Source organism: Chenopodium album, chromosome 19 (genome assembly GCF_948465745.1).
Source record: "Chenopodium album chromosome 19, dcCheAlbu1.1, whole genome shotgun sequence".
Classification (NCBI taxonomy): domain Eukaryota; kingdom Viridiplantae; phylum Streptophyta; class Magnoliopsida; order Caryophyllales; family Amaranthaceae; genus Chenopodium; species Chenopodium album.
In genome coordinates this window covers 2,847,586-2,871,194 of record NC_137852.1, presented here as the reverse complement: position 1 = coordinate 2,871,194, position 23,609 = coordinate 2,847,586, and the positions used below count along the sequence as shown (strand labels likewise).

General features: G+C 37.4%; 3 protein-coding genes and 1 pseudogene across 3 annotated transcripts; 2 read left to right on the top strand and 2 right to left on the bottom strand.

The window, feature by feature from the left end:
• The first annotated feature begins 362 nt into the window (after positions 1 to 362).
• Positions 363 to 2,358, top strand: LOC145596017 (pentatricopeptide repeat-containing protein At1g06143 pseudogene; annotated as a pseudogene).
• Positions 2,359 to 7,267: 4,909 nt separating this feature from the next.
• On the bottom strand, positions 7,268 to 8,654 carry LOC145595837 (uncharacterized). Its single transcript, XM_081652272.1, has 2 exons — positions 8,069 to 8,654; positions 7,268 to 7,977 (listed from the first exon to the last, which is right to left on the bottom strand). Exons 1-2 carry the CDS (start codon positions 8,589 to 8,591, stop codon positions 7,367 to 7,369), a joined length of 1,134 nt encoding a protein of 377 aa, XP_081508398.1. The 5' UTR covers positions 8,592 to 8,654; the 3' UTR covers positions 7,268 to 7,366.
• Positions 8,655 to 11,399: 2,745 nt separating this feature from the next.
• On the top strand, positions 11,400 to 12,661 carry LOC145594870 (uncharacterized). Its single transcript, XM_081651215.1, has one exon. The coding sequence runs from the start codon at positions 11,478 to 11,480 to the stop codon at positions 12,360 to 12,362; it is 885 nt and encodes a 294-aa protein (XP_081507341.1). The 5' UTR covers positions 11,400 to 11,477; the 3' UTR covers positions 12,363 to 12,661.
• A 6,035-nt stretch (positions 12,662 to 18,696) lies between these two features.
• On the bottom strand, positions 18,697 to 20,505 carry LOC145594527 (putative acetyltransferase At3g50280). The gene has a single exon (XM_081650839.1). The coding sequence runs from the start codon at positions 20,389 to 20,391 to the stop codon at positions 18,928 to 18,930; it is 1,464 nt and encodes a 487-aa protein (XP_081506965.1). The 5' UTR covers positions 20,392 to 20,505; the 3' UTR covers positions 18,697 to 18,927.
• Positions 20,506 to 23,609: the final 3,104 nt, after the last annotated feature.

Below are 23,609 nucleotides of genomic sequence, written 5' to 3'. Positions count from 1 at the left end.
ATAACATCATATTGACACACAACTTACAAATCAAATGGATAAATGAAATCAAACTATACTAATCTTGTATATTTCCACTCACTAACTTGTTTTTTAAACGGTAATGTTCAAGTTGTTATCCGTATGATTCTATTTTCAATTAATATCCCATATTTGATATTCCCTTAATTATTTGCTACTAGTAAAATGTAATGTGGCAATTATTTTGAAACAAGTGAATGAAGTTTTTTGAAACAAACTTTATTGAGATTGAGTGAGATGATTTTGGATTATTTCAAAAAAAAAAAAAAAAAAAAAAAAAAGTGAGATGATTTTGGCCAAACCCTTGGGGCTATTACAAATTCATAATTTAGTTTCCGCCCTTTCACAAAATTCAAAATAATCCCCGTACGATTCATGGCGCCAATAGTTTTTCGCTGCCGGAAAAACATAGCTTACCTGAACCAATTGTTTCCGTCAAAATCTGCGCAAACTATCAAATTCATACACACAGAAACTCTAGTAAGCCATCTTAAGAACTGCTCAAATTTCCCAGCTCTACAATCCCTTCAATCCTCCATGATCAAATCAGATAATATTGGGGATTGTTATGTAATGACCCAATTCATCAGTGTTTGTTCTTCCCTTAATCAGATAGATTATGCAAATTTAGCTGTTACCCAGATGAAATCTCCCAATGTTTTTGTGTATAATTCATTGATTAGAGGTTTAATTGATTGGGGAAGACCGATTCAAGCTTTGAAATTATACATGAAAATGTTGAGAACTTCAATTTACCCAACTAGTTATACTTTATCGCCATTAATCAAGGCTTGTGGTCAAGCGTTTGATTTGAAAACTGGGGAATGTGTTCATTGTCATGCTTGGAAAATGGGGTTTGATGCTCATGTGTTTGTGTTGACTGCATTGGTTGATTTTTATGGGAAACTTGGTAAGCTTGTTGAAGCACGGAAGGTGTTTGATGAAATGCCTGAGAAAGATACATTCGCGTGGAGTACAATTGTCTCGGTTCATGCTCGGGGTGGAGATATGGCTTCTGCGAGGAACTTGTTTGATGGGATGCCTCAGAGGAATGCTACTGCCTGGAATACTATGATTGATGGGTAAGCGAGGCTAGGGGATGTTGAGGCTGCGGAGTTGTTGTTTGATCAGATGTCTGATAAAGATTTGGTTTCGTGGACTACTATGATCGCGTGTTATACTCAGAACAAAGAATATAAGAAGGCGTTGGCTGCCTATGATGAGATGCTGAAGAATGGGATCTGCCCTGATAAGAGGACGTTAGCAACAGTAGTTTCATGCTGTGCACATCTAGGAGCTCTTGATTTAGGGAGGAAGATTCATTTTTATATTGTACGAGAGGGGTTTTTGCTAGATGTTTATGTTGGGTCTGCGTTGGTAGACATGTATGCCAAGTGTGGGAAATTAGAAAGAGCACTTGTCGTCTTTTTAAACTTAAGGGAGAAAAACCTCTATTGTTGGAATTCAATCATTGAAGGGCTTGCTGCTCATGGGTATGGAAAATCAGCGATTGCAATGTTTAATAAAATGCTAGAGGAGAATATTAAGCCTAATGGGGTAACTTTTATTAGTGTTCTTAGTGCATGCACTCATGCAGGGCTAGTCGAAGAAGGCCGTGAGATATTCCAAAGCATGATTAATGATTTTCAAATTCGTCCAGAGTTAAAGCATTATGGATGCATGGTTGATCTACTATGCAAGGCTAAGTTGCTTGAAGATGCACTAGAACTGATTGGAAGTATGAAAATTGAACCAAATTCAGTTATCTGGGGTGCCCTATTAAGTGGTTCTAAGCTATGTCAGAACTTAGAGATTGCTGAACTAGCCGTCAGTAAGCTAATGGATTTGGAGCCTGATAATTGTGGTTACTATAGCCTGCTACTTAGCATGTATTCTAAAGCCAGTAGATGGGAAGAGGTTAAAAAAATTAGGGCTGTGATGAGGGAACAGGGTATAGAGAAAAGTTTTCCTGGATCTAGTTGGATTGAATTGGAAAATGAATTGCATCAGTTCGTTGCTGCTGATAAATCTCACCCTGCATCCAGTGAGATATGTATTTTGCTGGATGAATTGTACGGACAGCTGAAGCCTGCATGTGCATCTTTCTGAACATAACCGGTATTTGATCAAATTTGCATATATTTCATTGCAAAAACTTCTTCTAGTGAGGATCACTTGCCAGTGTTAGCTGCCACCCCCTAATTAGATAAAACAGTTTGAGTAAACCTTTCTTGGGTTAACCTCAATTTTGTGTTTTCATAAGCAGATGATGGAATAAACAAAACTCAATAAGAGCTGTAGGACACTCAGCGAGAGTAAGCTCCTTGTACACAGCTGATTTTGGGTCTGCGTGAAGGAGAAGGTGGAATTTGGAATTAACTAATCAGAAATCTAATGCAGAATGGTTTGACATCTATCTTCTGAATTCTTGCGTGCGTAGTAGCTGTAAACTAGTTTTTGAGAATCAAGGCTTGGATTTTACGTCAACGATTTAATTTACAACAAAGAGAGAGATGGTCCTTAGGTATGTATAAAAAAAACCAACCCCTAAAGATTGCAGTCTGCGGATTCAAAGAGCATGAGAGGCCTGGTGTACGTACCAGAGATTGTGATTTGTCCTCAGATTTGAAGTGGCCGCCTTTGCTCAATTTGGGTCAGAAGTCAGTTAGAACGGGTAGAAGTGCAACTACGCCACCCATGCACAACGTTGATAACTTTATCTAAAAGTTGGAAAAGCAGGAGTCTAGTATAGAGATGGTAACTCTTTGTTATATTGGCTTAACTCTTCTCTCATTCATACTATTGCAGCAGATTATGTAGGCAGAATAAACTAATAGACAGGTCTCTCTCATACCTTCCTAAATTGATCCATCACTGGACTTCTAAAGTTCAAAATCAAAGTTTGAAGCAATATTGTTGATTATATGTACATTTGTTGATTATGCTGAAAAGAAATGCTGTTACTAGATGGTATTGTGTGAATGTGGTCATGCTTGATTGAAAGCTTCCCCTAACCCCATGCCCATAAACTCATGTCAGATTGCAGACTTTGTGTTCATTCTTTTGATTTTTTTTTTTTTTTTTTCCAACTAACATGTATTGTGCTTATGTTGCTGCAGGATTACTTTGGTTGATGCCAGTTAGAATTAGGAGTTACGGTGCATAGAGTTATCTTTGCCAATTATTTGGTTCAAACATCAATGCCTGCAAAGTACAAATTACATGACAAATTGACAGATTGGGCCGATTGGCCAGACTTTGAAGGGTTGATTGCCTGGCGGATGAAGGCAGCTTGGCCTTGAGGAGGACTGCGAATCTGTAACTCTCTTGCTCCCATCTATTTAAGGTTCAAAAGATTCCAAACATATATGCTGCTCATTGTTTGTTATTACACTAAACTTTTGTGATATGTTGCTATTTAATCTCTGCTCATGACATTGGTAGTAGTTTTGTAAGACCAACTACTGCATAAACTTTTGTTACTTGGATCCCAATATTCTTCTCAAAAGCAATCTCAAGCTGGTGGTTCGTTTTATTTGTATAGAGTAGAGGTGTGTTGCTATAGACGGTGGCTTGACTGCCAGTAACTCAGTAAGTGGTTGTGGTCTTGTGGAGCATTCATTGGCTTGTGGTGCTTCATAGGTGCAGTTGCATAGGTTACTCAAAAATGAAATGAGCAAGGACATTAAATGGAGGTTGCTACATCTTTGTATGTTTAGATATTCGGTGGCAACCGTGAAGTTGAAATATAATTATCTATTCAATTAATGTATAGAATGATTTAAATTAAGATTAGAGTGTTTTTAAACTCAAATCCGAATGAGTTAGAGCCTAATAGGATTATCACCCGCTTTTGCTCAATTTCAGACGCTAAGCAAAATTAGCCTTTGGCTTGGCATTTAGCAATGTGTTCAAACCTAATTCAGTACTTTAGTAAAGGGTGTTGTTATTTGTCGCTCCCATTTTACCGGGTAACGCTCCCTTTTTTTCTTGAAATTCCAATTTTACCCCTAATATATAAATACGGTTTTTTCCTTCCCGACCAACATTTCTCACTTCTTTACTTCTCTCTCTAACTCTCAAACTCTCTTACTCTCTAACTCTCTAAAACAATTTTTTTTTTTAAAAAAAAAAATTCAAAAATTGTTCTTCATTTTTTTAAAAAACAACAATCATCATAAACACAAAAGAAAATGGGTGATTCGAGGCGGATTAGGCTGAGATTCGGAGGGAGGACCTTCGGCGGCGCTGGTGGCAGCGGCGGAGGCGGCGGCGGCGGAGACGAGGTATTTTTTTTTTTTTTAATTTCGGATCCCAGGAACTTCCGCACAAAATTTCCGGATGTTCCATGGAGGATCCGGAAATTCCAGGCGGATCCTCCATGGAACTTCCGGAAATTTTGGGCGGAAGTTCCATTTTTTTTTTTTTTTTTTTTTTTGGCCCGTTAATAAAATTGTTAATTTTATTATTTTTTTTTTCGGATTTTGTTTTTTTTTTTGTTATTTTGAAGTGTTATGGTGATTATTGTTGATATTATTATTATTGTTGTTGTTATTATTGTGCTTATTATATTTTGTAATGTAATTATTTTAAAAAATATGATAATTTTTATTATTTTGTTGATATTAGGTTTTTATTATTAATGTTAAGGTTATTGTTGTTATTGTTAATTTGTTTTTTTTTTTTTGGATTTTGTTATTTTTGTTGTTATTTTGAAGTGTTATGGTTAGTATTATTATTATTATTGTTATTATTATTATTATTATTATTATTATTATTATTATTATTGTTATTATTATTATTATTATTAGTGTTATTATTTTTAAAAATATGATTAGTATTATTATTAAACTAATTTGATATTAGGGTTTTTATGGTTATTGTTGTTGTTTAATTTTTTTTTTTTTTTTGTTGTTGTTGTTGTTATAATAATATTATTATTAGTGTTATTAGTAGTACTATTATTAATATTTTTAATTATGATTAGTATTATAGTTGTTGATATTAGTATTATTATTATTGTTATTATGGTTATTGTTGTTGTTGTTGTTGTTAGTTATTGTTGTTGTTAAGGTTATATTTGTTGTTGTTAATTTGTATTTGTTGTTGTTAATTTGTATTTGTTGTTGTTGTTGTTGTTGTTGTTATTATTATTATTGTTGTTATTGTTATTATGGTTATTGTTATTGTTATTACTAAAATCGGATTATTTTTTAATTTTATGTAGATCGAGGGTTCTGGTGCTCGACATGCAATATCACGACGTCTGAATGCGTCTGTTAGGAGACAGACATCTCGATCTTCACCGGTTCAGCCCGAGCAGCAACAATACGGGTCTACTAGTGGTTGGTGGAGAGACCAACAGTCTGGTAGTAGTCGGCCCTTGTACTCTGCAAGTGGAGCACCCATATCTGACGAGGAAGACGAATGTTCGGCTAGTCATGCTGGTGACCGGGATGAAGAACAGGACCCTCAGGATTTCCATATGGTATATAGGGGTCAGTTTGGGAGATTTGTTGGTAGTGGGTCGAGTCAGCCTACTTCCAGCTCTGCAGAGGCATGATTAGTGCAGGAACCGATGCCGGGTGGGCCTGAGGATGGGTCAGTTATCCCTAGTTTTGGCGGTCACGTGGCACGGTATATCTGGATGGAGCAGGAGCGTAGTGTTTTACGCTGTTTGAGTAGGACAAAGTTATGTTCTGACTTGTTTACTTGGCGAGGCCGTCAATCTGTGGAGGACATTGCGGCGATTGATGCTAGTTGGTTGTCTCACTTGCCCGGCCTGATGTTTAAGAGACTTGATTGGCCGTTGATTTCTGCTTTTGTTGAGAGGTGGCAGCCAGATACGAACACCTTTCACATGCCATTTGGGGAGATTACGATCTTGCTGCACGACGTGTACAACATACTTGGGTTACGGGTTGCAGGCAATATGGTGTCCACTACTCCTAGCACGGACGTGTTACGGGACGAGTGCTCGGTCACCATGGATATGACTCCAGATGATCTGTCTGAGGTTTGCGGCACAACGACCATTTGGCAGGGTAGTGGGGTGTTGACTGATAAGATTTTTGAGTCGACATTGGCGGTCGACCGGGATTTTAGTGAGCAGCTTGATGCATACTTGTGGTTAGTGCTTGGAGGTACACTGTTTGTAGACAAGAGTGGTAACCGTACGCATCCTTCCTTCCTCCACGAGCTATGTCACACGGATGTCCCTATTAACGAGTATGCTTGGGGAACAGCTGCACTGGCCTACTTGTATCGGCAACTGGGCACGGCATCACGGAAAGGTGCTGATTCGATTGCTGGTTGTCTCACGCTTCTGCAAGCGTGGATTTACGAGTACTTTCCGTGCTTTCGGCCACAGCAGGGTACCTTGACCCGGGACCTTCAAATGCCTCGTGCGTCTGCTTGGGATGTAGGAGCGGGATGTCCTAGCAAGAACCTGGAGCGCCTGTTAGCTTTTCGTACTAGGATTGATGCGCTTACTGACCGTGAGGTGAACTGGCTACCGTACGGAGCTGATCCTGCATTACGAGTGCCCCCCACTTTATTCATTGGCTGCATCCAGTACCGTAACATCATTGAGCCGTACATGCCTGATAGAGTGGTGCGCCAGCTTGGTTTCGTGCAAGGCATTCCCCGCGAGATCATCAGGCCAGAGAAGGCCAAGAGGCCGACTAACTTGAAGATGTATCGGGTAGACTTCCCGACTGAGATGACAGCTGTGATGTGGGACAGGTTTGTCCCTGGGGTATCTCAGAGTGTTGTTTTAGGTGCCCTACCCAGGCTTAGTGCTGCAGCTCCTTCGGTTGCGCCCGGATACATGCAGTGGCTGTACAGGTTTTCTCACCCGCGGGTATCTCCAGGTCCAGGAGTTACAAGCAACCTGCCTGAGCGGACTAACACTGATTACGTAAGTATTAATGCTTATTATTATATTAACAATGACTTCTATTAATTTTTGTGTTATAATATGTTATTGTTTTATTTGCAGTGGATGGGTCGGTCCATGGAGATTCACCAAAGAGCACTAGCTGAGTATCCTGAAATGTCGAGTGAGACTCGAACAATGACTGAGCAACTTGTATTTGATTGGAAGTCAAAAATGGGACTTTAGATTATTTTGATTAGATGTTCTGTTAGTGATGGTTTTAATTATGTTATGAACTTATTTGCATTTTATTTTTTAAAATGTAATGTATAAACTGGACACTTATTTTATTTTATATTTGATGTTTTGTTGCATATCATGTTAGATTAAAAGCAAATACATATAAAATTAATTTCATAAATCTATTTTTTTTACAAATGTTCAAAGTTAGTGAATGTACATTACAAACTACCTAACTAATGCATCCCACATGTCCCTTCTCAATTGATATGCTTGATCCCATCCATTGACACTATCCTCGTGGTGTTCCGTCCACCAACCGGCGATCGGTGGGAGTGGTGAATCAGGTACAAGGTCAAGACGGATAAAATGTGATCCACCAACTGTAGCAATCACAAACTCTCGAGTCGGTGACCGAACCCCGTTGCGTGCCCTAAGCGGTAAGACTGTGATGCATGGGTAGTAGCAAGTTGGTACTAGGCCTACTCCGAGACAAATCACCCTTGCGTTGAACCACGTAGCAATAGGAAATAAATCTTGAATTGTAACCATCCAATGCCGCTCCCCGACAGCCCCACCATCCCATCGAATACGCTCCACGTTCATCCAAAGTCGCCCAAGCCCGTAAATCCGTTCGTACAAATCAGGATGACCAGCGACCTCGTTCGCTATTGTTTCCCGAGCGTCAAACCACTTATTTTGATCGCCAAAGAAGAAGTCGGGGACACAACGAAAGCCACAGTTCCCATCACCAATGACATCCTTCCAAGACGAAATGTACGGCAACATTGGGGCTGGAAGCAAGTTCAAATACCTGCATTGACTAATGTCACTTGGATCTACAACACAAAATTAAAAGATAAATTATTAGTAAAGCTACAAGTATTAAGTTTACATATTTTTATATTAAATATAGAATTTTAGTATTACCTGGTTCTGGGTCACCACCACGTTGAGTGTGTTGACGGTTCACATGCTCGAAATAGCTACGATCACGCCTGGTGTTATTTCTTTTCGGTCGACCACGAGTGTTAAGGTTGATATGTGGTTCTTCAAGGTGTGAATGATCTGGATGTAGCTCCTCTTCAATGATTCGCGTTACATTTCGACGTACGGCCGGGTCACTTTCCATGACTTCGTCGATTAGGGACCGAAAATGTGCAGCCTCCTCGGTCGAATCATTTACCACTTCAGGAATGTTAACACCATCACCAATAACCAGTATCTTCCAGAAAGAATGAATTTGGCTGCTATACAATCCCGTCTGTGCAACTATCGAATCATGTATCTGGCAAGCACATGGAAGACCATGGGTCAGACGCATAGCACATCCACACCGTTCATGGACCTGGTAACTCAAATCCCGCATCCTTTTCATCTCGTTATCCAGAACTTTCAAGCAATGTTGAGACACTTTGCCATTTATACGTGACAGTGGCAATTGTTTGTACATCTGACCAATTTTAGACCTTGATGCCTCCAAGTCATTACGAATTTGTATTATGCGATTACCGATATGACAATGGACTCGGGCCCATACGGTATCCAAAGCACCTGCCAATGATTCTAATTAGTAAATTCAAATACAATTACAATTAATACAATTACAATTACGTAACAACGAGAACAACTAATAAAATAATACAACTAACCTGTGGATGATTCTAACCAAGTTTTCACTGCTGAATGTTGGCTCTCAACTCTGCAGTTGGTGGTGTTACCAAAATGAAGAACCTGGTTCGTCCAAAATTTCACAAATTTCTCCTTATGACAAAGCCAAGTTCTCTGAACATACCGAATCACTTCCGGATATTTTCCCCACCTCACTTGCATGGCAGTTAGAGCACGATCATACTCCGCCTGTGTTGTTGCATTCACGATTTTGAACCATCTCCCAGCTCTAAAACTGACACCAACCGTCTTGTTTCCAAACATCTTCGTCACCTTAGCCTCCACATCTCTGTTGATGTGCCATAGACAGAGTAAATGTGACGTCCCTGGAAAGACTTCTCTCAAAGCCGCACATAGCCCAAGATCACGGTCTGAAATAAATACAGATGGCTCTTTATCAAACCCAATCAACTCCCTTAATCTCTGCAACACCCACCGATAGCTAGCCGTGCACTCGTCGCGCATGAAAACGTATCCAACTAGAAAATTCTGGTTTGTCGGTGTCACGCCTACTATCTCAAAGAAAGGCATGTTATATCGATTGGTCTTGTAAGTAGAATCCATACCTATGACATGTGGGTATGTGCGGAGTATGTTGACCATGATCGGGTGCACCATAAATGCATGTTGCAAAACGTTGTGATCATCGTTCGTGAACCAGTAAATGTATTTACTCTCTCTCGCCAGATGAAGAAATTGTTGAACAACTCCTCTTCCTTCGGACATCTCCATCCTGAAGTCATTTCGGCAATTGTAAATGTGTCGGATGTTTGGATGATCATCAGGAAATTGCTCGGCAATAGTGGACATGATGTTACGGGGAGCAACCTTGGACTTTGTCATGTCCCGCACAACCTGTTTTGCACCCGGACTCAATCCGCTCACTTTACGGTGACCCTCTGGGTACACAATCATTGGGTGGTTATGTGTCCCGGTGTGATCATTTTTCGCAATGATCTTCCAACTTTCGGTGCTGACATCATAATATATCTTGATGTAGAATGGACAACCATTAGCTTTGGTTTTGGTGTCCTTCCGTATCGCGTTCTCCAAATCTCTCGGCTTGCTCCTTCGTGACCGATCACATCGCAAATACCGATACGGCCGACCATATCTGGTTTTTTTATAAGACGATTTCACCAATATAAATCCCAATTTTATGGAAACACCATCAGCCCATGTAACAGCATCGTCAAATGTAGGAAAAAACGTATCGGTGACAAAATTCCCACTATAATTCACACCGTCACCGCCTTCCTCAGATTCCATATCCTATACAAATTAAACAAAACATGCTTTATGTCAAAATAATAATAAAAACAATAATAATAATAATAATAATTATAATTAAAATAATAAAAATAATAAAAACAATACTAATAATAATAATAATAATAATAATAATAACAATACTAATAACAATACTAATAATAATAACAACAAATACAAAACAATAACAATATTAATGATAATAAAAAATTATAACAACAACTACAAAACAATTTATAAGACCATAACATTAATTAATAAATAAATAATAATAATAATAACAATAACAATAATAATAATAATAATAATAATAATAATAATAATAATAATAATATTAATATTAAAATTATATTTCTACTAATTAATAATAACAATATCAACAACAACAACAACAATAAAAATAACAGCAACAACAACAATAATAATATCAACTACAACAACAACAATAATATCAACATATTACTAATAATAATAATAATAATAATAATAATAATAATATAAATAATAATAATAATAATAATAATGAAACAAAAAATAAACATATTACTAATAATCATATTAATACAACAAAATTACATTAATTATCAAATACTAAATCACAACAATAATCACAAGACCACGAAAAAAAAATACATAAAAAAAAACTTAATAAACGTACTTAACATTTAAAAAAAAAAAAATTAATAGGGACATCCGCCTAAAATTTCCGGATGTCCCTAGGTACATCCGCCTGAAATTTCCGGATGTACCATGGAACATCCGGATTTTTTAGGCGGATCCCATCTTCCGCTTGAAATTTCCGGATGTTCCATGGTACATCCGGAAATTTTAGGCGGATGTACCTAGGACATCCGGAAATTTTAGGCGGATGTCCTAATTACCGAAAATAAAAAAAAAACTTACAGAATGATCCGACGCATTTTCCGGCGTACGTATGTTCCACTCGCTGTCCATGACCCAAGACCCGTCGGAAAATTTAACGATTTTTGAAAATAGAAAATTTAGGTGGTCGTGGGGACCGATTTGGTTGCAAGGTCGTGGGGACCGATTTTGGGAAGCTCGGGACAACAATGTCGTGAAGTAAGGGGACCGTTTCATGTATTGTGTCCAAATGGGGAACAAGGTCCTTTTTATAACTCAAATTGCATAAAGGGCATAGTGGTCCATTTAAGTCAAAAAGGGAGCGTTACCTGGTAATTTGGGAGCGACAAATAGTAAATAGCAACCCATGAGAAGCAATTACTAATAACCGTCGATCAAAACATAAAATATCAATCAACACCCAAAATAACAGGGGCACGATCGTCAACTTCCCCTTTATCCAAAACCAACACTCCAAACACCACCCTTGACCCCATCCCACGTCACTTTCTCTCTCCTCCAAAAAACTCCTCTTTCAATGGCGATGTCACGACCCTCCCAACCACCTCCTCCGCCGCAACAACCACCGCCTGCAGTCCGATTAAACCTCGAAATCACCATTATCTCCGGCAAACACCTGAATAACGTCAACTGGAAAAACGGCGATCTCAAACCCTACGCCATTTTCTGGGTCGACCCGGATAACAAACTCACCACCAAATCCGATGATTCCGGTAATACCAAACCCGTTTGGAACCAGCGATTCGTCTTACCCATTACTTCCCCTCTTTCCGACGCTTTTCTCTCTCTTGAAATCTTCCATTCAAAAGCGTCGGAAACTCCTAAACCTTTTGTGGGGTCTCTTCAGGTTCGTCTTTCTACCCTACCCGAACCCGATAACCCGAATATCATTCGGACTTACAACGTTCTTCGACCTTCTGGACGTCCCGATGGGAAGATCCGATTGAAGCTTGCGATAAAGGAGCAAGCTTTACCTCAGCAACCTCAACCTCATAGTGGGTTGGAGTATGATTACCAAACTACCCCTCATCCTGGGTATTATTACTCTTCTGCCCCTCCTTATCCGTACAGTAGCTCCAGGTCAGCATCCCCTGCTCCACCGCCGCCTCCTACGGCGTTTCCGTACTCTATGGGGTACTACTCAGGGTACTTCCCTCAAAGTGGGGTCAGGTCTTATGGGGCACCGTCTGCTCCGGTTGATTACAGTCCTTATGAGCAGAGGACGAGGACAAGTGGCGGTTTCGGGCTCGGTACCGGGTTAGCTGTTGGTGCGGTTGCTGGGGCGCTTGGTGGGATTGCATTGGATGAAGGGTTTAAATATGAACAAGAGAAGATTGCTGAGAGGGTTGATGAGAATTATCTGCCAAAAGATGATTTTAGTGATTACCGTGGTGAATATTAGTGTGCAGGGATAGTTATGGCATGATGACTCTATACAGTTTGGGGGGTAAGCTTGCTGCTTGGTTATGGCTGTGTTAAATCAGCTGGTAATTGTGGTTTTATTGCTTTGATTGTGTTTTTATAAAACAGTTTGAAGGTCTTTGTGGAATAATTAAGTGTATATTGTACATAGTTCTACTTCTATTTGACTTGTTTAAATGGTAATGTTAACCATAGAATTCTTGTTTTTATGTTCTGATACTCTGAATGTATGGCCAAGTTTCAGTCTTTCACATGTTATAAGAATTGATTGGTGGATCATATGCTGTAGCCTTGCCCTATTAAAATGTATGTTGGATAACGATTTTTTTTTTTTTGTTGGCTTTGGTGAATGGTTGTGTTTTAGGAGCACAAGGATGCTTTGATTGCTCACTCTGGCTCTTTAGGCATGGTGTAATTGGATTATAAATGTTGGTTAGGAGCATCTAGTGGCTAGGGTTATATATGAGCTCCAGTTGCTTTTTGTATTTATCATGGGATTTGTCAAAAACTCAAAAGTATTGAGTGATTAGTCAATTAACAAAATGATCATGGTGAGAATAATGTTCTAACCGCATAAGGATTAATGTTATCTTGTTCTCTTAATCGTCTCTTGATGGACTGGTGTTTGATGTTATGAAGCCTGTTTGTGCTATACTCTTCCACTTGGTATGGATAAAATGCATGGGGCAAAAATTATTGCCTTATGTATGAGCTTCCAAGCATTACTCCACTGCATCAGCATTGATAGGAAAGTTGATTAAAGGAAGGGACCTGCGTTATCAGGAGATGCTTAACTGTTGAAACTGGTCTGATTGAGTTATTCTTGTGAGGGTAGAGTAGAAATGACTCTGCAAAACCATGAAGGATATGTGTATTGGCCTTGTCTGGAGAGAGATAGAGATGGACTTAAAAGGGCCTTTTATTAAGTACTAAATTCAAAAGAGAACCTGCAGTATAGCTGTGTACATGGGATGTTTCAGTTGTTCCAAGGAAAGTAGAGAGTTAGTGGTGAAGTTGGACATGTGGCACCTGTTGAATGAAGGGCTTACATTCCTCTCATTTCTCGGGTTTGGCCCTTTTTCTTTTTGTGTCCCACTTTCACTAGAGAATTTTAGCACCAAGTATAGGCTAGTTGTATTATTTATTTTTTCCCCCTTTTTTACTACTCGTACCTTTTATTACTGGAAAATTTCAGTACCAAAGTATAGGTTATATAGTTTTTTTGTTTTTTTCCCCCTTCTTATTTACTACTCTATATCAGCTTTCATTTCTCTGTTCTCTCCATTGTTTCTTTTGTTGCAACCTCTTGGTTCCTATACAACTAGCCTATACTTTGTTACCTGTCTGGTGCTTGATTCTCCAATAACTAAGGCTGTATTCGTTGCAATATTGCAGTGTGTTTCTCATAAAGTTCATTAAAATTTTAATACGGAGTATATAACTGTCATTTTCAGTGTGTCCAATTTCTCTCAACCAGTTTTAGTTGTTATTAATCTGCTATTGATGATATTATGGACGGATTCTCGTTTGAAATATGAACTCTGCGTCGTGTGTTTTAAAACCTTGTTTAGTACAATAGCTGATCTTGTCACACCTATTTCAAGGTAGGGCTTTAATTGTGCAGCTATCTTTTTGTCAAGGTAAGAGGTTTTTGTGAACTCTTGGATTTGGATGTGCCTGTAACAAGGGACCTTACGCCCAAGTCAATTAACAATGGAGCTACATCTTGAAGGCTGTTCTCTGCAGTTTCCTGCTTCCTTAATCCTTTTCACAGTGAGTGCATATAATTTTTTTTTTTGGAGTGATGTTTGAAGTGTTTAGGAATGATTTGACCTAATGGGCCACAATAGAGTCCTTTGTGCATGGGCAAGAGGGCATGCTCAAAAGGTGATTTAGACTAAGCATAGGTTTATCACTTATAAATGTTGTATAATAATGGTAGGAAGGACCAAGTGTGGATTCAAAACGTGAAGAAACTGTAGATAGAGACTTCAGTGCAGCAGTTCCATTGCCCTTTGACAAGAGGATAATTTAATGATGGTAAGATGGATCTAGATTAGGGATGAGATTTTCCACACCTTAACTTCTGCCTACCTCTATATATGCTGAGGACCTTTTCAACTTACTGGACGGCTTGTGATAGGTGTATTCTGGTTGGTTTGTGATATTTTAACTTATGTCCTTACCTTTTCTTTCCTAATGGTAGGGGGGCCACTGGGCCGGTGGGTGCTAGTGTATAGTGTCATATCAGGCGGTATTTTGAGGACTCTCGAGGGGATATTAGTGATTTTGGGGACTTATAAGTAGCAAGGGACCATTTTGGATGACATGAGATTTGATTTTGTACCTCTGTTTTACTTTTGGAGTTTCTCAGTTTCCACCAGTAAAGTTTCTCATCAATATTAACATAACAAGCACATCTATGAATGTATAGAATTAAAAATACTGCATTCAAGTTAACAGTTTGATTGGCGGAATTTGTTTTCAATTGACACATCTGTGGATAACGTTTCTTAAAGGAAATAAACTCTTTCCACTATTGGAAAACTATTTTCCATTTTGTACAAATCAACACAGAAAAATGGAGTAGAAAACTGATTTCCTTACTAGCCTTTCCATCCTTGTACAAATCAACAGGAGAAAACTGGAGTAGAAATCTGATTTCCTTACTAGTCGAAAAAGATGTGAAATAAGTTTACCTCAGTGATAAACCCTAGCAGCCCTCATAACTGAATTGCTATCTAGCCTACACTCAGGGTAAGATCTGTGACAATGAACTACTTTACTTTACACTCAATGTTCATGGTTACATGCATTGGTGATTAGTTTATTACAAATGGGGTTTGCACATTGAACTTTTGAGACACTTCAGTAACTTGTCTTGAAACTAATGAATGTTATCTGAATCTTAACTGTTTTTCTTTCATTTATTGTTTTTATGAGTTTTATCCTTTTCTTCATCAGTATTCATTGACAAAATTACCAGAGAACATGCACTATTTTCTCTCCTCTCGCCAAATGGTTGGAGTGTGGATTTTTTGCAGCTTGGTTTTGAGCATTACTGAGGTGTCTGAATTGGCCTCTTATCTTTAGCCTTATGCCCTTATCTGCTAACTGAAACTGCTGCGAGAAACAGAATTTCATAACTTTGTTGCATTGATTTTCCCTGTCGCTCTCCTAACAGGGAGTGACTTTGGAACATCCTGAACCGAAGCAGTTATACATACATGCATGTCTGTTACACATGGCACAAAAACAGTGCGATATGGAGATGGTTCGACTTTTGGGTTGTCGAATATATGCATGAAGACATACTAAAGGAAATCTTTATGCTAGTTGTAATGTTTGATTCCGCCTTGGAATTGTGCCTGGTCTGTTTTTCTGGTTAGTGATGAGATGTCGAAACAGAATACTGCGTTCCTGGCAAAAGGATTTGAGAAAATGATATCAGAAACGTACATTGTTTTGTGGTGTTTGGATCATTCTTCTTGGAAAATCTATGTTATTATAGGATTGTACATGATATTTGAGGAGTCTTCAAAAGGTGGTGCAAATTAATATGGATTGTGTAAATTATAGATTTCTGTCGAGAGTATGTGCTTCTAGGTTGTTTTTAGACCAATAATAGATAGGACCATCCCTTCCTAGCGACCCCCTTGTTCGGATTTTTTCTTAAAAAATTCGAAACCATTTTTTTCAACTTCAAAGTTCTAAATGTGGACACTCTTGTCCCAACATTGTTATCTTTGGAATTACCCTTATGGCAATCTTGCGTAATCGAAGTCTCTCTCTGTCTACTCTGGAGTACATGAAGGGTCCGTATGTTACACAAATATCCGAGAGTTGTTAAACAATCCAATCTCGATTGGAAAATTAACCCTAATATCTTGTATGTGGTGGTACATATTTTTCTGGCTTGTCGGTACTCTTATATATACTGATATACATCTAATTATTAGGATAATTTATCTTAAAAACTATAGTAATATTATACTTCGTTTTTTTTTTTTAATTATTTTTTTAATTATTTTTTTATTTTTTTTGAAGACTTAAATAAACTTAGAAAGGGGTGGTGGCGCAGTTGGCTAGCGGTGTAGGTCTCATAGCTTTCGTTGAGTTATACTTCGTATGTTCGTTGGCCTTCTTCTACTAATGAGGAATATGAAATTTTTCATTACGGATTCTATTATGCCCTTATACTAATTTGCGAGATTTTTGTGTTACTACTGGAATTGTAGACATGAAGACTCAATAATTGTTTCGGAGGAAAATAACTGTGAATAGTTAAGTTTAATAATGAAAGGCACAATAATTATCAGTTAATGGCATTGGCTTATCGTGCCTTTCAATCAACCATCGTCAGGGTATTGGAAAAGAAACTATGTTGTGAACTAAAATTATGAGATGGTCTGTTGACTATTTATTGCTAGTAAAAAAAATAAAATAAAATCTTTGATGACTCAAAGTTATATATGGTGCTTCTTTCAAAAAAAATGGTGATGATAACTATGAATTTGGATATTATCTTATTTTGATAATCCTAAATTATGAGTACAATTATCCAAATTATGTGAGTTATGTGAGCCCGAGCAAGGAGGGTAAGGAGCAGGATTATTAGTGCTAGTAGGAGGACCCATGTTCAACTAAGGTTGTCGGAATTAGAGGCCCTTTTGCAAGGTATTCCATAGTTTTTACTTCATTTGTTTGTAATTGTTATTTCGTTTTCTAATACCATGAAATGGATATCAGCAATTATCGTTGACTATCAAGTCTAAAGTCTTAGGGCCTGTTCTGATTGACTGAGCTGAGTTGAACTAAATTGAATTTAGGGCTTAACTGATTGACTAAACTGAGCTGAACTGAACTGAACTTAGGGCCTGTTCTCTTACGTTGAGTTCAGTTCAGCTCCTAATTTCCTTCTCTTATAAAATATTCATTTCAGTTTAGTTCAGTTCAGCTGAGTTCAGTTCAGTTCATTTCAGCTGAGTTCAGTCAATGAGAATAGGCCCTTATTGGAACTGAACTGAAATGAACTTATTGGAGCTGAACTGAACTAAACTGAATATTTTATGAGAGAAGGAAATTAAGATAAGAATTGAATTGAACTTATTGGAGCTGAATTAAACTGAACTGAATTGAAAATAAGCTGAAGATAACATGCCCTTATTGAAACTGAACTGAAGTGAACTGAATATTTTATGAGAGAAGGAAATTAATAACTGAACTGAACTGAAAATAATCTAAAGAGAACAGACCTTTAGTGTTACCTTTTTTCTAAATATGATTATCAATATGACCATAATTTTAGCACAATATTTTTCTATAGTTTATTAAAGTAAAAAAATGTCGAACAATTGATTAATCTACTACTTTGTTTAAAAGGCAATAATATTTTATTTTTTATAAAATAAAATATTAGTTTTATCTACTCCCTCTGTTTTTAAATACATGCTCCACTTTCCTTTTCCGACCGTTTTTAAATATTTGCTCCATTTCCTTTTTTGGAAAGCTTTTACAATATTTAATTCATTTTTCACACTTGGTAGACCCAACATAATACTCTCTTCTCTTATTCTTCCACTACTTCTGCTTTTTACAATTTTTTATTTTCTCAACTACCTCATTACCTCCATATTTTATTATATTCTCCAATTTCTCCTTAAACTCCGCACATGGAGAAATGAAGCAACTATCTAAAAACGGAGGGAGTAATATTTATAGTCGAGTCGAGTCCCACTAATCTAACTTTTCAATCCCCGAAAATCTAATACATTTGGAATTAATAAGTTAGTGATGAGTGAGTCTCTATAATTTTTTTTTTTCCTCCTTTTTCTTTTAATGGAGGAAGGTATAGATACTTGATTTGGGGTGACAGTGTGGCAATTTGCATTCCCTTGACTCCCTCCATTATCGTCATATTCCAGTGTTGTCACCATTATTAATTATCCCTCATCTTGTTTACAAAATTTAAGTTGGCAAATAATCAGATTCTACCTCATTATCCATAACATAGAGCATCTGACAGACTAAACCTATCATTTTTAGTGTTAGTAGCCACGTGTTTTTTTAATATAAAAAGTGGAATTATTTCTCATAATTTTAATGTCATGATTTTATGATTGATGTATTTGACCTTGACATATACAGATTTTGGTCATTTGTCAAACAGTTTCACACACTTCCATTATCTTAGCATAAATACTCAAATCAATTTTTTTTTTTAAAAAGTCAACTTTGTCTAATCACAAAAAATTTGATTAATCAAACAGTCTGGATTTCAAATAAAATATATTTGTACTTTAATAATATAAGGATTAATGTAAAAAGTAAGATTGCAATTAGAATTAGAATTATGGCACAATAGAAGGTTAAGATAGAAGAACATAAAATAAGGGGAAAAAAGAAATAGGAAAAAGGCCGCTTTCTCTCATCTTCTCACCCACCCATCAACTCGATGACCCGGTAAACACCACGGGTTGACCCTTCAGGGTCATCAATCAAATTTACAACCCAACAACATCCACTTCAAATTCTCAATTTAGGGCCTAACAACTAGTTACAAATTGCATAAACTCCGGGTCGGATTCAAGACCCGCCATCGTCTCGGGTGACAAAACCACCTCAAGGTCCACACTTCCTCCACCCTCCCGACCCGGGAAAGCTGATATCTTCCCATCGAATTTATTAGCCCGCCCGCTTCTCACCGCCACGGGTCTCCCCCACCCGAAATCATTATCGTACATAGGGAACCGGGGCGAACTACCCATTGTAATCATCGCCCCATCAAAATTACCCAAAGGAAAAGTCCTGGGGTTACTCTCCCATTCAGAAACATACTTCCTAACGGTGTCGTTTCCATGATCCTTGACGTTTTTATTCAGCTGCTCCGCGGCCCACCGTAGATCCTTGGACAACACATCATCAACCAAAGCAACGGTTGGGATGCTCTGAATCGCGTTTCCGAAGTAAAGTGGGTCCAACTTCGGCTCCAATCTATGACGGCAATTAACCGCCATCCTAAACGTCGTCGTTTTATCAGGATTTAGTTTTCTCGCGCGTGTAACACACCTCCATAGCAGCGCGGAGAGGGATTGAAAAGACGAGATCTCAACCGCCATTGATTCCGTTTCGGTTAAGCTCTGAGGTTTCGAAACGGCAACCGCGTTTCGTAACCAATTCTCGATTTTCGATGCCATTTTTCCGTCTTTGTTGTTATTCCATGGATCATTGCTCTGTTTTCCGAGCATTTCAACGGCGGAATTCGACAATTTCCGGTGATTCACCTTCGATTTCAACTCCAAAATCGCTTCTCTGCTAAAACTGAAAATTCTCTCTCTTAAAGGCTCCTTCTCATTGAAGGTAACCACCGGTCCACCTTCTGGAACCTTCAGAACCGCCGGCGAGATAATCACCGAATTCCGGCTAAAATCCGGCGACTTCGAGATTCTCTTCACTCCTTTGCAAACCTCAGCAAAAGTATTGAAGAAATTCCAGAAAGAAGTTCCGTCAGTAACAGAGTGATTAACAGAGCAACCGATGAAAACACCGTCAGCAAGCTCCGTGACCTGAACCGCCAACAACGGCTGAAAATGACCTTTATAACTAACAGTCCGATCATAGGTGAAGAACTCCTTAACGACGTCAGGGACGTCGGTAGGAGAGAGAATGTCACGGATAAAGACACTCTTTGCCGTGGCGTGAATGAAGTCAATTCCCGAATCGTTGCAAGTAATATGAACGTAACCGAGTGAATCGGTCATGAACCGCCCGGCGAGGGCGGGGAAATGGGTTAGGGTAACAGCTAGGCCTTCCTTAAGGAGGGAAATCAAAGCGGGTGAATTGATGGGTGGTCGGGTGAATAGACAGCCTTTTTGAATGTAATGGCAGGAAAGCATAGGGAGGTCAGAGACTGAGAGTTTAAGGTCTTCCATGGTGGAAGGTTGGGAGGGGATAACAGTGGTTTTTGAAACTACTGTAGTGGATGATGATATTAATTCTGAGCAAGTCATTTTTGTTTTTTTGTTTTCGGAACCGGGAGACCGGTGATTTCCGATAATTTTATTAAATTAAATCAAGTTCCGCCAAAGCGAGGATATAGGGAGGAGGGGGTAAGGGAGAGGAGGAGGGAGTGAGGAGTGATGAAAAATGGGGGGTGTGAAGAGTGGTATTTATAGGAGGTGGGAAGGGAGATTGGGTTCATGAATGATGATGCTGAGGTGGAAAATGTGTTGTACTATTATGCTCAGAGTTAAGGGAGCTGACTCTTTTAGTTAATTCTCTCTACATTTGACAGGTTTTCTTTCAATCATTTAGTTTTTTTTTTTTTTCTTTTTATAATTTAAAATTGGTGCTCTGACTATTTTACGAATTTGCTGGACAAATACTAAACTAGTTACTCTGTATATACTTTGATATTCCCTCCAAAAAAAAAATATACTCTGATATTCCGTCCATAGTCAATTGCTAATGCATTGGGTATTTAGGATACATAAATCCATGGATAAATACGAGAGGTTAATGTTTTGTTGGGATTAAAACTATATTGCTGGGAAAATTGGTTCTAGTATCTTTATTTGGTTCGTAAAAATCAGTGAATATATTCCGTAGTTCTTAAAAACGAGATTTATAATTTTTTAAGGTACAAATAAAAGTCACATTTTCCTCCTTTCTTCCACTCCCTTTCTATGCTTTCATAGTCCCATAATTGATGTTTTTCATGCCACTTCTATTTTGATTTTTTTCTTATAGAAAATAAATTTGGCAAACTATTCATGTATTTTTCATGAAACCATTTTTAATTTAAAAGAGTTTTTCTTTGCATCAAACAACACCTAAGTTCCATTATACTTTGTTATATTTGTTTCTTATTAATTGCAACATAGATCGAAATATTAGTATGCTATAAAGTACTCGGTATATATTTTGATAAGAATTTTCTTAATGGGATGAAAGGCTAGACTTTTAAATTTTGTAATTGTCTCGAGAAAAAATAATAAAAAATAAAATATTGTGATTGTCATATGGATATGGAGGGATTGTGTAATAGAGTTGAGGTGGCGGATTAATGGTTATATTTTTTCCATTAAAAAAAAGTTGATAAATTGAAGTATGTCGAGGTTAAAGTGGTGTGACAACTATAAAAATATAAACGTATAACCATATCGGAATTTTTCATGCAACAACTTGGTATTTTGCATGTAACAACCATGTTTCCGAAATTTGTGAATTTGAAACAACCATACTACACTTCTTGGTGGCTTTGTAAGTTGTAACCTCCATGCCTCCATTGTTACCGTTATTTAAGAAGGTATGGTTCTCATTTATATGGTAGGAGTTACGATGCAATTTTTATTTTATCAAACCAATATACATGTGACTCAAAGGTTTCAAAAAAAAAAAAAAAAAAATATACATGTGACTCAAAATTATATTAGCTTTGTATCATACATATCATGCAAACGAAAATTATACGGAGTATAACATGTTTCTTTACAAGATATATATGATGCTGCGTTTCCTCAAAAAAAAAAGAAATATATATATATATATATATATATATATATATATATATATATGATGCCGCGTGGACATATTCATCTTGTACAAATGTACAATCGTAAAACTAGAGTTTGTTAATTATACGAATAAATAACACACTTATCTTGTACATACGTTTATATTATGAAATGTACATGAATAAATGAACCGCTTGTTATACAAATTGAAGAGAGCTTCATGTTCGGTGCTCCCAAGATCGTAGGTAAAACAAATTTCTGAGATCGAATTCATCGAAACTACCATTATATGATAGTGAACATATTAGTGAGTCAAGGCATGATAGTCAACAAAAAAATCCCCTCGATCAATCGGTCTTCATTGGAGAAAACAGAGGGTGTAATTGGACCAAATTAAAAATAAATGGCAAGCTAGCTACTAAATTTCTTGGGATAAAGGGTTTCCTCTAACTCACCCGGCAAATCGCAGATATCCGCCATTCTTCTCAATTCCCAATTAATCCATGCAATCGAATCACTCACGTGTTCTCTGCGTGTCTTACATCTTTTCCTTTCATTTTAACTCAAATCCTTAACTTTTTACCGTGTTGTATACACGCTCTTATCTAGTTTGAGTACATATTCCACGGAGCTCCGACTAAGAAAGTACAATGGTTTGACCCGAATTACCACGGGATCCAAGAGATATTAGTATCATTTATTTTGGGATTTGGGAATATTATCAACTTTGATTTTGTGCATCTTATATTCTTAGGCATTACTGCATTAGATGGGACAAAAATCAATGGATAGTTTTCATATTTTTAACGTGTTTTTTTAAGTCGTTGCTCAATTTGCGGCTTGTAGACTTTATAGTGCACGGTGTACCCATTAGCTTATTTTTGTAGTTTTCACAATTTTGGAATTTTTTTTTTATTTTTATTTTTATTTTTTGACGGGAAGATTCGAGGTTTCATTTATAAAATAGCCAAATGACACTTACAAATAATTTTTGAGAAATTTAAAATTCCAACAAAAATGTATAAAACCCTAAAAATAACATCGCAGAATCGATTGATAATAGCCTTTTCAAAAACTTCATCCGAAGCAATGCAATCTGTGAGTTCGCTCTAAATCAGCATAAGATTTGCAGATGCATAATTTTTTGGATGAATATACTTCAGTGGTCTTCTAAACTCCGGTAGAAATTGCGAAACCTTCGATCTTCATTCTTCAATAAACAAGTAATTAAAATCCCTACCATGAACACCATCTTAAGGATGGTTTCTTTTTATTGAAAGCAATTAAAGAAAATTTGGGGCTTTCCACCGGTAAAAACCAATGGAAGCCCCTACAAAATTCACAAATAAAAATCAAGAATGAAGGAGATGAAGAGACTAGAGAAGTATGGAAGGATTGAAGAAAAAACGATGAAAAACCCCTAGCAAAAGAGGCTAGGGAAAACCCTCCCAAGGGAAAACCCTAGAGGGAACTATCTCCACAATTTTGGATCTATTGTCACTTATTTCGAGAAAAACAAAATTGAAGATATGAAGTTTCCTAGTTACAGAGTTATATACGAAAGATAATAGATAATGTTAATGAAGAATGGAGGGATCAAAGATGAACTTATATGTTAGAAAAATTCGCAAGCTCTTAGAGATAAGCGTATAATTAAATGTTGAAAATGTAATACGGAGTAGGAATATTGAACGAACAAAATGTTTTTTATT

Coding starts and splice junctions, on each gene's coding strand:
- LOC145595837 (XM_081652272.1), bottom strand. CDS start 8,591: ATGTACAAACAATTGCCACTGTCACGTATAAATGGCAAAGTGTCTCAA. Junction 7,978..8,068: donor TGGTGGTGACCCAGAACCAG/GTAATACTAAAA, acceptor TTTGTGTTGTAG/ATCCAAGTGACATTAGTCAA.
- LOC145594870 (XM_081651215.1), top strand. CDS start 11,478: ATGGCGATGTCACGACCCTCCCAACCACCTCCTCCGCCGCAACAACCA.
- LOC145594527 (XM_081650839.1), bottom strand. CDS start 20,391: ATGACTTGCTCAGAATTAATATCATCATCCACTACAGTAGTTTCAAAA.